Source organism: Hyperolius riggenbachi, chromosome 6 (genome assembly GCF_040937935.1).
Source record: "Hyperolius riggenbachi isolate aHypRig1 chromosome 6, aHypRig1.pri, whole genome shotgun sequence".
NCBI lineage: Eukaryota > Metazoa > Chordata > Amphibia > Anura > Hyperoliidae > Hyperolius > Hyperolius riggenbachi.
In genome coordinates this window covers 239,303,218-239,315,830 of record NC_090651.1, presented here as the reverse complement: position 1 = coordinate 239,315,830, position 12,613 = coordinate 239,303,218, and the positions used below count along the sequence as shown (strand labels likewise).

Below are 12,613 nucleotides of genomic sequence, written 5' to 3'. Positions count from 1 at the left end.
CTCCTGCGTCCTGTTTGTCCACTGTGATCAAGGGAATTTTCCGTCCTCCATTTTGAAAATGGCTATTACCCATAACAGCTTTCTGGTCAGCACACAGTTAAACTGTAACATTGCCCACTTGAGCCATAGGGAAACATGGACATTACCTGGTACATCAGTTTTCCTCTCAGCTATAACTGACAGCAACTGATATTTTATTGACAGCAACTGATATATTTCAGATCTGACAAAATATTGTCAGAACTGGAAGGGATTATTGTCAGAAGAAAATGGTGAGCTTCTGAGAGGAACTGATGGCAAGGTAACTCTGTAATGTTCATTTGAAGTTACCTCATGTGTTTATTTTAAATATTTTTACTCAGCACAGGTTCTCTTTAAGGACCAGACACTTTTTTTCCATTCAGACCACTGCAGCTTTCACACTTTATTGCTCGGTCATACAACCTACCACCTAAATGAATTTTACCTCCTTTTCTTGTCACTAATACAGCTTTCTTTTGGTGCTATTTGATTGCTGCTGTGATTTTTAGTTTTTATTATATTCGTCAAAAAAGACATGAACTTTCTGTGCTGACATTTTTCAAATAAAGTAAAATTTCTATATACATTTTTGTCCAAATGTATTCTGCTACATGTCTTTGATAAAAAAAAAAAATCCAATAAGTGTATATTTATTGGTTTTGGTAAAAGTTATAGCGTTTACAAACTATGGTGCAAAAAGTGAATGTTCTCATTTTGAAGCATCTCTGACTTTTCTGAGCACCTGTCATGTTTCATGAGGTGCTAAAATTCCAGGATAGTATAAATACCCCCCAAATGACCCCATTTTGGTAAGAAGACATCGCAAAGTATTCACTAAGAGGCATGACGAGTTCATAGAAGATTTTATTTTTTGTCACAAGTTAGCGGAAAATGACACTTTGTGACCACAAAAATAGATAAAAAAAGTTTCCATTTCTGCTAACTTGTGACAAAAAAAATTAAATCTGCCACGGACTCACCATGCTCCTCTCTGAATACTTTGGGGTGTCTACTTTTCAAAATGGGGTCATTTGTGGGGTGTGCTTACTGTCCTGGCATTTTGGGGGGTGCTAAATTGTAAGCACCCCTGTAAAGCCTAAAGGTGCTCATAGGACTTTGGGCCCCTTAGCGCACCTAGGCTGCAAAAAAGTGTCACACATGTGGTATTGCCGTACTCAGGAGAAATAGTATAATGTGTTTTGGGGTGTATTTTTACACATACCCATGCTGGGTGGGAGAAATATTTCTTTAAATGAGATTTTTTTTACACACAATTGTCTATTTACAGAGATATTTCTCCCACCCAGCATGGGTATGTGAAAAAATATACCCCAAAACAGATTATACTACTTCTCCTGAGTACGGTGATACCACATGTGTGACACTTTTTTGCAGCCTAGGTGCGCTAAGGGGCCCAAAGTCCTATGAGCACCTTTAGGCTTTACAGGGGTGCTTGTTTTTTTTCACAAAGTGTCATTTATGTGTGACACTTTTTTGCAGCCTAGGTGCGCTAAGGGGCCCAAAGTCCTATGAGCACCTTTAGGCTTTACAGGGGTGCTTATTTTTTTTTTCACAAAGTGTCATTTTCCACTAACTTGTGACAAAAATAAAATCTTCTATGAACTCATCATACACCTAACGGAATACCTTGGGGTGTCTTCTTTCTAAAATGGGGTCACTTGTGGGGTTCCTATACTGCCCTGGCATTTTAGGGGCCCAAAACCCTTAGGAGTAGTCTGGAAACCAAATGCCTCAAAATGACTGTTCAGGGGTATAAGCATCTGCAAATTTTGATGACAGGTGGTCTATGAGGGGGCAAATTTTGTGGAACAGGTCATAAGCAGGGTAGCCTCCTAGATAGTGTAATGGTTAAGGGCTCTGCCTCTGACACAGGAGACCTGGGTTTGAATTATGGCTCTGCCTGTTCAGTAAGCCAGCACCTATTCAGTAGGAGACCTTGGGCAAGACTCCCTAACACTGCTACTGCCTATAGAGCGAGTCCCAGTGGCTGCAGCTCTGGCACTTTGAATCCGCCAGGAGAAAAGCGCGATATAAATGTTCTGTGTTTGTCTGTGTTTGTATTGGCACTGAAATGCAGGAAGAGCAGGATGTTCTCAAATCTTGACCTGGACATGGCAGCAGAGAACATGGGCATGTGATGTATTGGGTGTGTAGACCAATAAGACCGCAATACATTCTTTATGACTAGACCCATGTTAAGGAGAAGGCCCCAAAAAATGTTAAGTTCGGAAACTTGGAGTGGTTTCCACCGAAAAGGCTGGGCATGGTAGCTTCTTGGATTGGCGGTTGCGTATTGTGTGGCATAACGGTTGGTCTCAGCCACAATTAAGTCGTAGAGACCAGCAGGGATCAGAAAAAAAAATCTGTCACTGCGGTGGGGCGGGTGGGGGTTTGGCCGGGTGATCAGAAGCCTGCAGGGGGCAGATTAGGGCCTGATCTGATGGATAGGTGTGCTAGGGGGTGACAGGTGGTGACAGGAGGTGATTGATGGGTGTCTCAGGGTGTGATTAGAGGGGGAATAGATGCAAGCAATGCACTGGGGAGGTGATCAGAGGGGTCTGAGTGTGATCTGAGGGTGTGGGCAGGTAATTGGGTGCCTGCAAGGGGCAGATTAGGGTCTGATCTGATGGGTAGCAGTGACAGGTGGTGACAGGGGGTGATTTATGGGTGATTGATGGGTGATCAGTGGGTGATTAGAGGGGAGAACAGATGTAAATAATGCACTGGGGAGGTGATCGGGGGGGGGGGGGGGGGGGTCTGAGGGCGATCTGAGGGTGTGGGTGGGTGTTTGGGTGCCCGCAAGGGACAGATTAGGGTCTGATCTGATGGGTAGCAGTGACAGGGGGTGACGGGGTGATTGATAGGTGACCAGGGTGTGATTAGAGGGGAGAATAGATGCAAGCAATGCACTGGCGAGGTGATCAGGGAGGGTCTGAGGTCGATCTGAGGATGTGGGCGGGTGTTTGTGTGCCCGCAAGGCGCAGATTAGGGTCTGATCTGATGGGTAGCAGTGACAGGGGGTGACGGGGTGATTGATAGGTGATCAGGGTGTGATTAGAGGGGAGAATAGATGCAAGCATGTGAGGAGTACACCTGTCATGTAAGGAGTACAGAGTCCCTGGAGGAGTCAGAGTCCCTGCAGCAGCAGTAGTAGAAAAACTGTGCTTGTGCTTTTATGTAGCACACAATTAGGTATCACTAGAAGTGGGCACAGGAGTGGCTCAGTGTCATTGGGCTCTGTCTGTGCACTGTCAGACACACATGGAGAATATGCTGCAACAGTTCAAACACAAATTAGTTATAATAACAGAGGCCCTGGAGCACTAGGGGTAAAACTGTGCTTGTGCTTTTATGTGGCACACAATTAGATATCACTAGAAGTGGGCACCGGTGTGGCTAAGTGCCAGTGTGCTCTGTCTGTGCACTGAGAATATGCTGCAACAGTTCAAACACAACTTAGTGATAATAACGGAGGCCCTGGAGAATTATTGTGCTTGCAGTGGGCACTGGGCACAATGGTAGGTGGCTGTGGGCTGTGGAGTGTCGCAAACACACACACAAAAAACAGCAGAAGGATGAAGTAGCCCTCAGAAGGGCTGTTTGGGATGATTTAACAGCAATAGCCAGCAAGGTTAAAAATAAACAAGCCTGCTTTTCCTATCTGCAGCAAGCTATGTCCTTACCTCTCTCTAATTCAGCCGAAGACAGACTGGAACATGGCAGGCGCTGAAGCATTTTTATAGGGGGTGGGCGGGTCTGTGAGGGAGTGCAGGCTGATTGGCTGCCATGTGCCTGCTGACTGTGATGTAAGGAGTCAAAGTTTAGCTGAATGAGGATGTATGGGGGCGGGTTGAATAGTGGCAAATGCACGCCTCTTTTGGCAAGTGCGAATAGCTGATCTTCTCTGGATACTGCTTGCTAGCGAATGGTTCGGGCCAGCTCTAGTGAGGAGTTCACCTGTCATGTGAGAAGTACACCTTTGATGTTAGCAGAACACCCTAATATTAGAATAATGAAATTCTACCATTCATCTACCATTCATTTCCATTACAAGGATCATTCCTACAGGATTCCTACAGCCGTTCAGTGGAAAATGGCTTAATGCTGACAATTATTGGTGTTGACATGCTTTCTGATGAGGAAGTTGTGAGAGCCTCCTGAGATTTATGTGGACCATAAATGAGGCATCATTAGACTTGCTTTCCTTAAACTAATGCAAGGAAGCAAAACACTCTGATTATTGGAAAACACAGCAAGGAAATCTGCAGCTCAAATATTGTCTATAGACACATACTGGATTTACTATTTAAGATACATACAATTTTTGTCCCAGTTTACATTAAAGAGCGCCTGAATTGTGCTCACTAATAATAGCAAATTCTTTAACATCATATAGGACAGTAGAATCGGAAATAAAAAAAATAATAATCATACTCACCCGCTCGCCCGTAATCTAGTAAAGTTGCTGAAACCCCACCCCCACTGAGCTGGAGGGCTGGTTCAGCAAGGCTTCAAGGATGAGCAGGTAAGTAAAATTATTTTTTTATTTCTGTTTCTACTGCCATTTATAACATTTACTATTATAAGTGAGCAGCTTCAGGTGCTCTTTATATCTTTAGAACCAGTTTACATAGATGTGTTGTGTTAATGCTTGGGTTTTAATGCGTAATATGGTCATTGCTTTGCTGTGAACTTTGGTCCATCACTGTGCATCTTTTTATGGCAATGCTTTTTTTTCTTTCATTCTTAATAGAAATGACCATATCCTGTTCATTGCAAAAAATTACATCTAGCAGCAATGTATGCATTAGTTACACTCAGGCCCCTTTTACGCTTACATTGCAAGTGTGCGTTGTGTTACCTAGTTTTACCGCAAGGTAACGCAACAGCAATGCAAGTCAATGCGGCCTTTTACACTTACTGTGACCCATTGCGACGGATGTTTTCATCCCATCTCAATCCTGATGCCCAGCCTGCAGCGCATTACCGCAAGCACCTCGCTTAAGATACAGTGCTTGTGGTAATTGAAGTCTATGCGGGAAGCAGGTAGTGTAAACAACGGTGCATTGTGGCACGCATGTGTAGACCATCAGGAATGCTGGTGACGTACTTCCTGCCCAGCAGGGGATACGGCACTGAGCGGGGGCGGCACTATACATATGACTGTGGCCGCACAGTCTGCCATAGGGTCATATGATTGTAGTTTTTTGTGTTGCGGCAGGAGCATGGCATCACACCGCAATGAAAAATAACTACTGTAAAGCCAACCTCAGTATGATAAAACAAGTGCAGCCATAATATTCCCCCATCTTCTAACAAGGGTGGCCACCATTACCCCCTATAACAAGTATATTCAACAATCCCCCATCCCACAATAACCCACCACCCCAGCACTGAAGGTCCGGCAGCCAGATTTATCCTTGTCGGACTATGTCTGGCATTGGAGCTGAAGTGGAAAACACCAGGATAGGAAAAGGATAGGAAAGGGTTAAAAAACGAAACTCAAGTTGATGATGAACTCTAGGCAAAAATTTAAATTGCCAGATAAATAGATAATCAGGTATGTGTGACAGTGTGAAATGTTAAAGCAAACTTGAATTGAAAATAAACTCATGAGATAAGCAATTGTATTTATAGTCCGAATCCTAAAGGTGGCCACACACGATACAATAAAATAATCCGATTTTACGTTAATTCGATAAAAACGATCGGATCTCTCGTTCGACTGAAAAATCCGATCGGATTTCTCGTTTTCTTCGATTTTAATCGATCCAGAATGCCAGATATTTTTCTTCAATCTTTCTAAAGATTGTATGGTGTGTGTTGGATTGTCCATTTATTAATACACATACCCTAGCAATTTTCTCAGAGTTTCCAATTATTTTTATCATAATTGGGGAAAAATTGAACATACGTGTGTGGTACATTGGTCATAATTTTTAAAATGTTACAATCAGTTAGAAAAATGTATTGCAATTCTTAAATTGAACAGATATTTAAAAAATTGTATGGTGTGTGGCCACCTTTAATGGGACTTCCCGGAATCTCATATTCTTATTTTTTATTGAAAGATTAAAATCTATCGGTTCTGAGTTAGCTACATGAGCGTATTTTTTATGTAATTCAGCTCCCATACAGACAAATCTTGAAGTACTGAACTTGTTATCTGTTTCCTGGATGCAGATATGTTTTTCTCAGCCACACAGGTATTTAACAGTCTCTAACTACAGGAAGTCCCCGGTTAATGAAAGAGAAAGGGACGTGGTTGAAGGAACCTGAATCTTCTTAAGCCTGAACACTGTGCCTTCTCCAGTGTCACCACTGTTCCCCTGTTACTTGAGTGTCCCCCTCTGTGTCCTCTCTCCCCCCCTTGTGCCTCCTTATGTCTACCTTGTGCCTCCTTATGTCTACCTAGTGCCTCCTTATACCCCCTTGTGCCTACTATGTTCCCCTGTGCATTTCATGTCCCACTGTGCCTTGTGTGCAGCTGTGCATCTTATGCCCCATGCTTCCTGCTTTCCTCCAGCCCCGTACCTGTTGCAGAATAGCAGCAGTGTGTGTCTCACCTGGTCCATGGGAGCCTGCAGCGATCAGCATCATCTTCTCTCCCTTCACTGTTCCCCTAGTGATGGCTTTGTGATGTAAGAGAAGCCAGCATTAGGAGAATAGTGAAGGGAGAGAGGAAGTCCCTGACCACCACTGGCTCCTATCGAACAGGTGGGACATGCCGTGGCTCCACTGCACCACTCTGCTAAAGGAACAGGGCTGAGGGGGGATAGGGGCCCAGAAGAGGTAGTCCCCAACTTTGTGACATCAATTTTGGTTGATCCGCGGGCATTCGTATTGGCAGGTTGTTAGTATGTCGGATGCTCATAAGTCGGGGACTACCTGTACTTATCAGTGAGAGTTATCTTACAGTCAGCTCTCCTTTGTAACTCTCTACCACAGCCTATCCATCATGCTCCAAGCCTGGCTGGCTCTCTTCTCCCCATCTTCCCCCTCAGTGTGCGGCACTCTAGTTCCTGATTTTCACGCCACAGCCACCTATGAGCACAGGCTGGTGACGGAGTGACATCACCAGCCAGTGCACAGAAAAGAGAAGGAGGACGGGCGGCAACGAAAGCTGTGCGGGCGGGTGGCTGTCCGCAATACTATACTTGGTGGACCTGCCCGCGCCATAAACTCACAGTTTCCAGGGAGGCTAGTGACTTCCATGGGGGTGATAAGGGGGCATGAGTGTGCACTGTAGCTGTCTGACTGCTGTATGTAGACTATTAGTTTCAAAGGTCCTGAAATAAATATTAAAATTGTGTGCATGTTATGCTATGCAGGAAACTAGTTGATCTGTCTTATCAGCAATCGGCATTACCGAGACAAATCACCTGAATTAATTTTTTGCTTTCCTGTCACCACAACCACCTTAAAATAAACGCAGATGTGTGAAGAATATGAACTGAGGTAATTCCCAGGTGTTGTTAAGCCTCAGAAAAGGAAATTTAAAATTCTCTGTGGTTCCAGCATTAGTAACTATCTCTGAAGAAATAGTTATCCAGTTGCTAAGCTTCTGATGCGCAGGTTAAATGGGCTGCAAACAAGATTCATCATCAGACTTGGTGCTCCTGAATAGGAAATAGTCACACAGATGATGTTAGGTAAACTCAAGTGTTGGACTCTGTGATAAGGATTTGTTATACTGATTACAGGTAAGTTCCCCTTTCCAAATGACCAGGAGTATGAAATGAAAGTAAAGATGTTCTTGAACTATGAACAGAATCATTTCCATATATTGGTAGATGGCATTTATATTTTTTAGAGTTTCTGAGTAGATCCTATATGTCAGCATAAATATTCATAAAATAGTATTTTTGAATACACGTGCCAGAATAAAGAGTTCTAAGCTGATGTACCCTAAGGATAGGCTTAAGGATAGGAGGGGGGGGGGGGGGGGCTGCCTGATCTGTGGCGCTACTATCAAACTGCAATTCTATGTAGAATCACAGATTGGAATTGCAATTTAGATTCTATGGATTAGGTGAGGCTAGATGAGACCAATCTATGGACAGAGTGTTAGAATCACAGGCTGGAATTGCAATTAGATTCTATGGATTAGGTGACGCTAGAGGAGACCAATCTATAGACAGAGTGTTAAATGGCAGCCATAGAATCTCTTGATTACGGGCCCAAAGACAGAAGACATGACATGCTTTCTTATTGGGGCTACGCTGAAAGGTTTCAAACTTATCTGTAAAGAAGAGACCCAAATCTCTTTCTACCCTGGCCATTTCACTTCTCTGAGATTCAATAAAGACTTCTCTCTGGGCGACCATACTGATTTTTGAGGTTTTTTGCTAGGTCTGAGCATTTGCTCCTGAAGGATCTGGTGGCCAATGGCAGTATACATCATCTGTCAGAGTTTAACACTATAGAGGAATTTCAGATTCCATTATGGCCTTATTTGCAAATGAGAAGTTGCATTCAGCGCCTAGTGAGTAAAGGGGACATCTCAAGGCACTGCACAGATTTTGAACAATCATGTTCGCAAAAAACACTGCAAAGCCAAAGACATATTCTTTCCAAATTATATAAAGATCTCCTGGATAGGATACAAAAGCCATCCTTCCTCTTTAAGGCCAGTGGGAAGTGCTTCTCAATAGACCATTCACAGATGAAGAGTGGTCCAAGGCATGCACTTTAGTCCACAATAGCTTGGTCAATGTGTCTACCCAAGAGAGCAATTTTAAATTGATCTCTTGCTAGTATAAGACACCTACACTATTGCGCCAAATGTCTAATTCCACCCCAAATAATTGCTGGAGCTGTAATACAGGTGATATACTCCACATCTAGTGGCTTTGCCTCAAGACAGTGGGATTTTGGAAACAAGTGGAAGCGTTAATCAAGCATTTAAAACCAGGTACTACAAATCACTATAAGTTTTCATTGCCCTGCCATATGCTGCATGTGGCTAACACTTGTATCGCAGCTCTGTGGAAGTCACCTAACCCTCCCTCTGTTTTTACATGGTTTAATAGACTAAAAGTTCCTTTTTGTCTATCAAACCATGTATAAACAGAGGCAGCTGTACCAGCTACAATGGAAGAACTTATCCTCTAAGAGAAAATAAATATGAACAGTACATACAGTAGTCACCTGGGCCGCATGGTTTGATTTTTGCAGCAAGTGATACATTTAAAACCCTGGCCATTGCTGCAGATTCCTTTCCTTCACAATGACACAAGGTTGAAGGGCCTGGGCCGACTTCTAATTTATAATCTAGATAGCTATCTACACGTTTTATTCTACTGGATTAGTAAGGGGCATTCTCCCCCTTGATGGGTGCAATTAGGATACCATTAGGATACTGCAGATTTTTGAGTGTTATGTTTTCTAGCTCTGTTATTATGATAGTGTCTGATGGCCTTAGTTTTGCGTAAGACTGTTGTGCAATGTTATGTATGTTTGATGTGGGTTTTTCTTCTTTTTGTCATATGTTCTCATATTCTGTGCTTTACTGACCTGTAGGCGGTCTTGTGACTGTTTTGTACATTTTTGATGATCTTACTTTTAATTAAGGAATTTTGGTTACACAATCACAATTTCTGTTTGTGAATTAAGATAATCTTGCAGTGTTTTAACTACAGTTAATATAAGACAATTTTCAAAGGTTAATTCACAGTTAATACAGTACAGTTATTATAAGACAATTTTTAACAGGCAAGTCTACCTAAACTGTAATGTAGTTGGAGTACAGAAGGTTGCATGAATGGTTGACTTTTTATGTGTCTTGTCGACTCCAGCAGAAAGACCTCTATTCTATGGTTTCCAACAATCTTATTTCTGATCCCTCAGACCTTGGAGTTTTGGGTGCTCCGACCCTTAATGTGGTGTGAGCGGTCCCTTCTATAGTGGTATGCTTCACAATAACGATTAAAATATAACTAAATGTTCTACTCCTCATAATGAACACATAAGGCATGAATGAAAGTCAACAAAGATTTTGACATAGGCATTCTCAAGGTATTTCAACCACTGAAAAAGGGTACTTTATGGTGGACTAATCCCTGTAATGCTTTAGGTGACAATATTGCATGGAAATAGCTTAGCCAAATTATTAAAAAAAATATGCATTGTAGGAAATCTATTCATGTTGTTCTTTAATCCTTTTTTCAAAACTGTGTTTTCTCAGGTTGCTCATGATCTCACAGGATATTGTGATGTCTTTCCCACCATAAAACCGCAAACTGAAATGTCAACTATTCCACTAGATATTGCTGTCTACATAGTCTTAGTGGTTTTAGGAATTGTGGGCAACTCGCTAGTTCTTCTTACTGTGATCACCAGTGCTGTGGAGAACAAAAATATGCCAGCCTCTGATATACTGCTTGCAAATCTTACAGTCATTCACCTTTTGTTATCTGTCTTTCGCAACATCATCGTTGTCACTTTCCAAATGGGCATTGACTTTCTCTTCTCCACATTTTGGTGCAGAATCTTCATGTTTATGTGGACTGTCTTGAGGTCTATGAGTGTCTGGGGTACGTTTTCTGTTAGTGTCTTCCATTATATTAGCATCAGGAATCATTTCTTAAAACGGAAGATAAACACTTTCTGGACCACCACCAAAATTCTAGCTGCGATTTGGACCTTCAACAGTTTGTATTGTATTCCGGCACTAATATATGCAGCACGGGGAGCGCCAAATTCCACCTTTTCAGTGCAGTTAATAAGCACCAGTACCAGAGCTGTGCTGGACTGTGTGTGGACCTTCCCATTCATTAATGGAAACCTAATCTTTGTCACCATATCATTGGTCATTCATGAAATTATCCCTGTCATTCTTATGGTGAGCACCAATCTAGGAACTCTGTGCAGTTTACACCGGCATTCAAGGACTATAGCTGCCCAGAAATCTATCAATCGTGTGGCTTCTGAGAAAAGAGCATCCTTGGTGATCACAGTTTTGGTTGTGTTGTTTGTCATCTGCTGGGGAACGAATGTGGTGGCTGTGAATTTCTACAACTTTACCAAAGGGACTTCTCCTCCATTTCTGCTGCCCTCTGCAAATTTGGGTGCCTACATCTTTATGGGGTTCAGTCCTCTAGTGTTGTTGATTGGGCACACCAAGCTGCGTATGAGACTGATTAACCTCATATGTAAACACTTTAAGCCTCGGTTAACTCTGCCTAAAACCACTGTGACAACTTCCAAGTTTGAATAACTCTTTTAAAGAGAACCTGAGGTGGGTTTGAAGAATATCATCTGCATACAGAGGCTGGATCTGCCTATACAGCCCAGCCTCTGTTGCTATCACAAACCCCCCTAAGGTCCCCCTGCACTCTGCAATCCCTCATAAATCACAGCCACGCTGCTGACAAACAGCTTGTCAGAGCTGGCTGTGTTTATCTCTATAGTGTCAGTCTGCTGCTCTCCCCGCCTCCTGCAGAACTCCAGTCCCCGCCTGCATCCCTTCCCTCCCTGCTGATTGGAGGGAAGAGACGGGGGCAGGGACCGGAGCTATGCAGGAGGCGGGGGAGCAGCTGAGACAGACACTACAGATGTAAACACAGCCTCACAGCACGGCTGTGATTTATGAGGGATTGCAGAGTGCAGGGGGACCTTAGTGGGGTTTGGGATAGCAACAAAGGCTGGGCTGTATAGGCAGATCCAGCCTCTGTATGCAGATAACATTCTTTAAACACACCTCGGGTTCTCTTTAACTCTAACAATGTTACCATGAAGAAGGATAATACGGGTTACACATCTATACGTTTTCAAAGTTCATATTTAGGTCACTTATATTTATTGTATTACCAGGACTAATGCATGTGTATTTGTTTGATGTATAATTTAAAGGTAATAAACCCTTTCCTGAACTATGTTGCCTACTTGTTGGGTTATTTAAAGTGGCCAAATGCTCCAATACTGTGCTTCTGGTGCTTGTGAAAAACCTTATGCCCAGGAGCCACATGGACCCTATGCACACACCATACAAGTGGGCTTTGTCTTCTTTCCAGCCCGGGAGTACTGCATAGCATATGACTGGGATGGAGACACTCACCCATACAGAGTATGCTCAGGAAGGAGTGTCTCCCAAAGTGCACAAATACTGATATGAGGACTAACATGGGTACTTGCAGTCACCACAAGCCTTCTGAACTTAGGCAAGATATACTGTAGTTTAATAGCATTCTGTAACTTAGCAGGTGCTCAAACATAATTAGCAGAAGTAAGTAAAACCTAAAAGGCAATGTGAGATTATGATCAGGTCTCCCTCAGTTGCAGTTACCAGTACCCCATGTCTGTCAGCAATGGTGCGGGAGAGGAGGAGCCTTTCAAGGTGGGTGTCAAATTCTATCCCATCACAAATCCACTTCCTAACAGCTGGTAAGCATGTGAGCTTTTTGAATACCCCCTGGCCCAGTTGGGTGTCTGATAATGAAGGGATTTTTTAAAAAAGATTATTATTTATTTTGTATGTAAGTTGCTCTAAAATCACTTACAGTGATTTAGGCCTGGTGCACACCAGAGGAGTTTTTATGAGCGTTTTGAGTTTTGGAAACTTCCTGCTAAT

General features: G+C 42.9%; 1 protein-coding gene across 1 annotated transcript in view; it reads left to right on the top strand.

Moving 5' to 3' along the window:
• The window catches only part of LOC137522141 (olfactory receptor class A-like protein 4), a 146,872-nt gene extending 135,612 nt beyond the window's left edge, over positions 1–11,260 (top strand). The window contains exon 2 of the mRNA XM_068242172.1: positions 10,229–11,260. Within this exon, the coding sequence (XP_068098273.1) occupies positions 10,229–11,260 (1,032 nt within the window). The remainder of the gene's footprint in view (positions 1–10,228) is intronic.
• Positions 11,261–12,613: the final 1,353 nt, after the last annotated feature.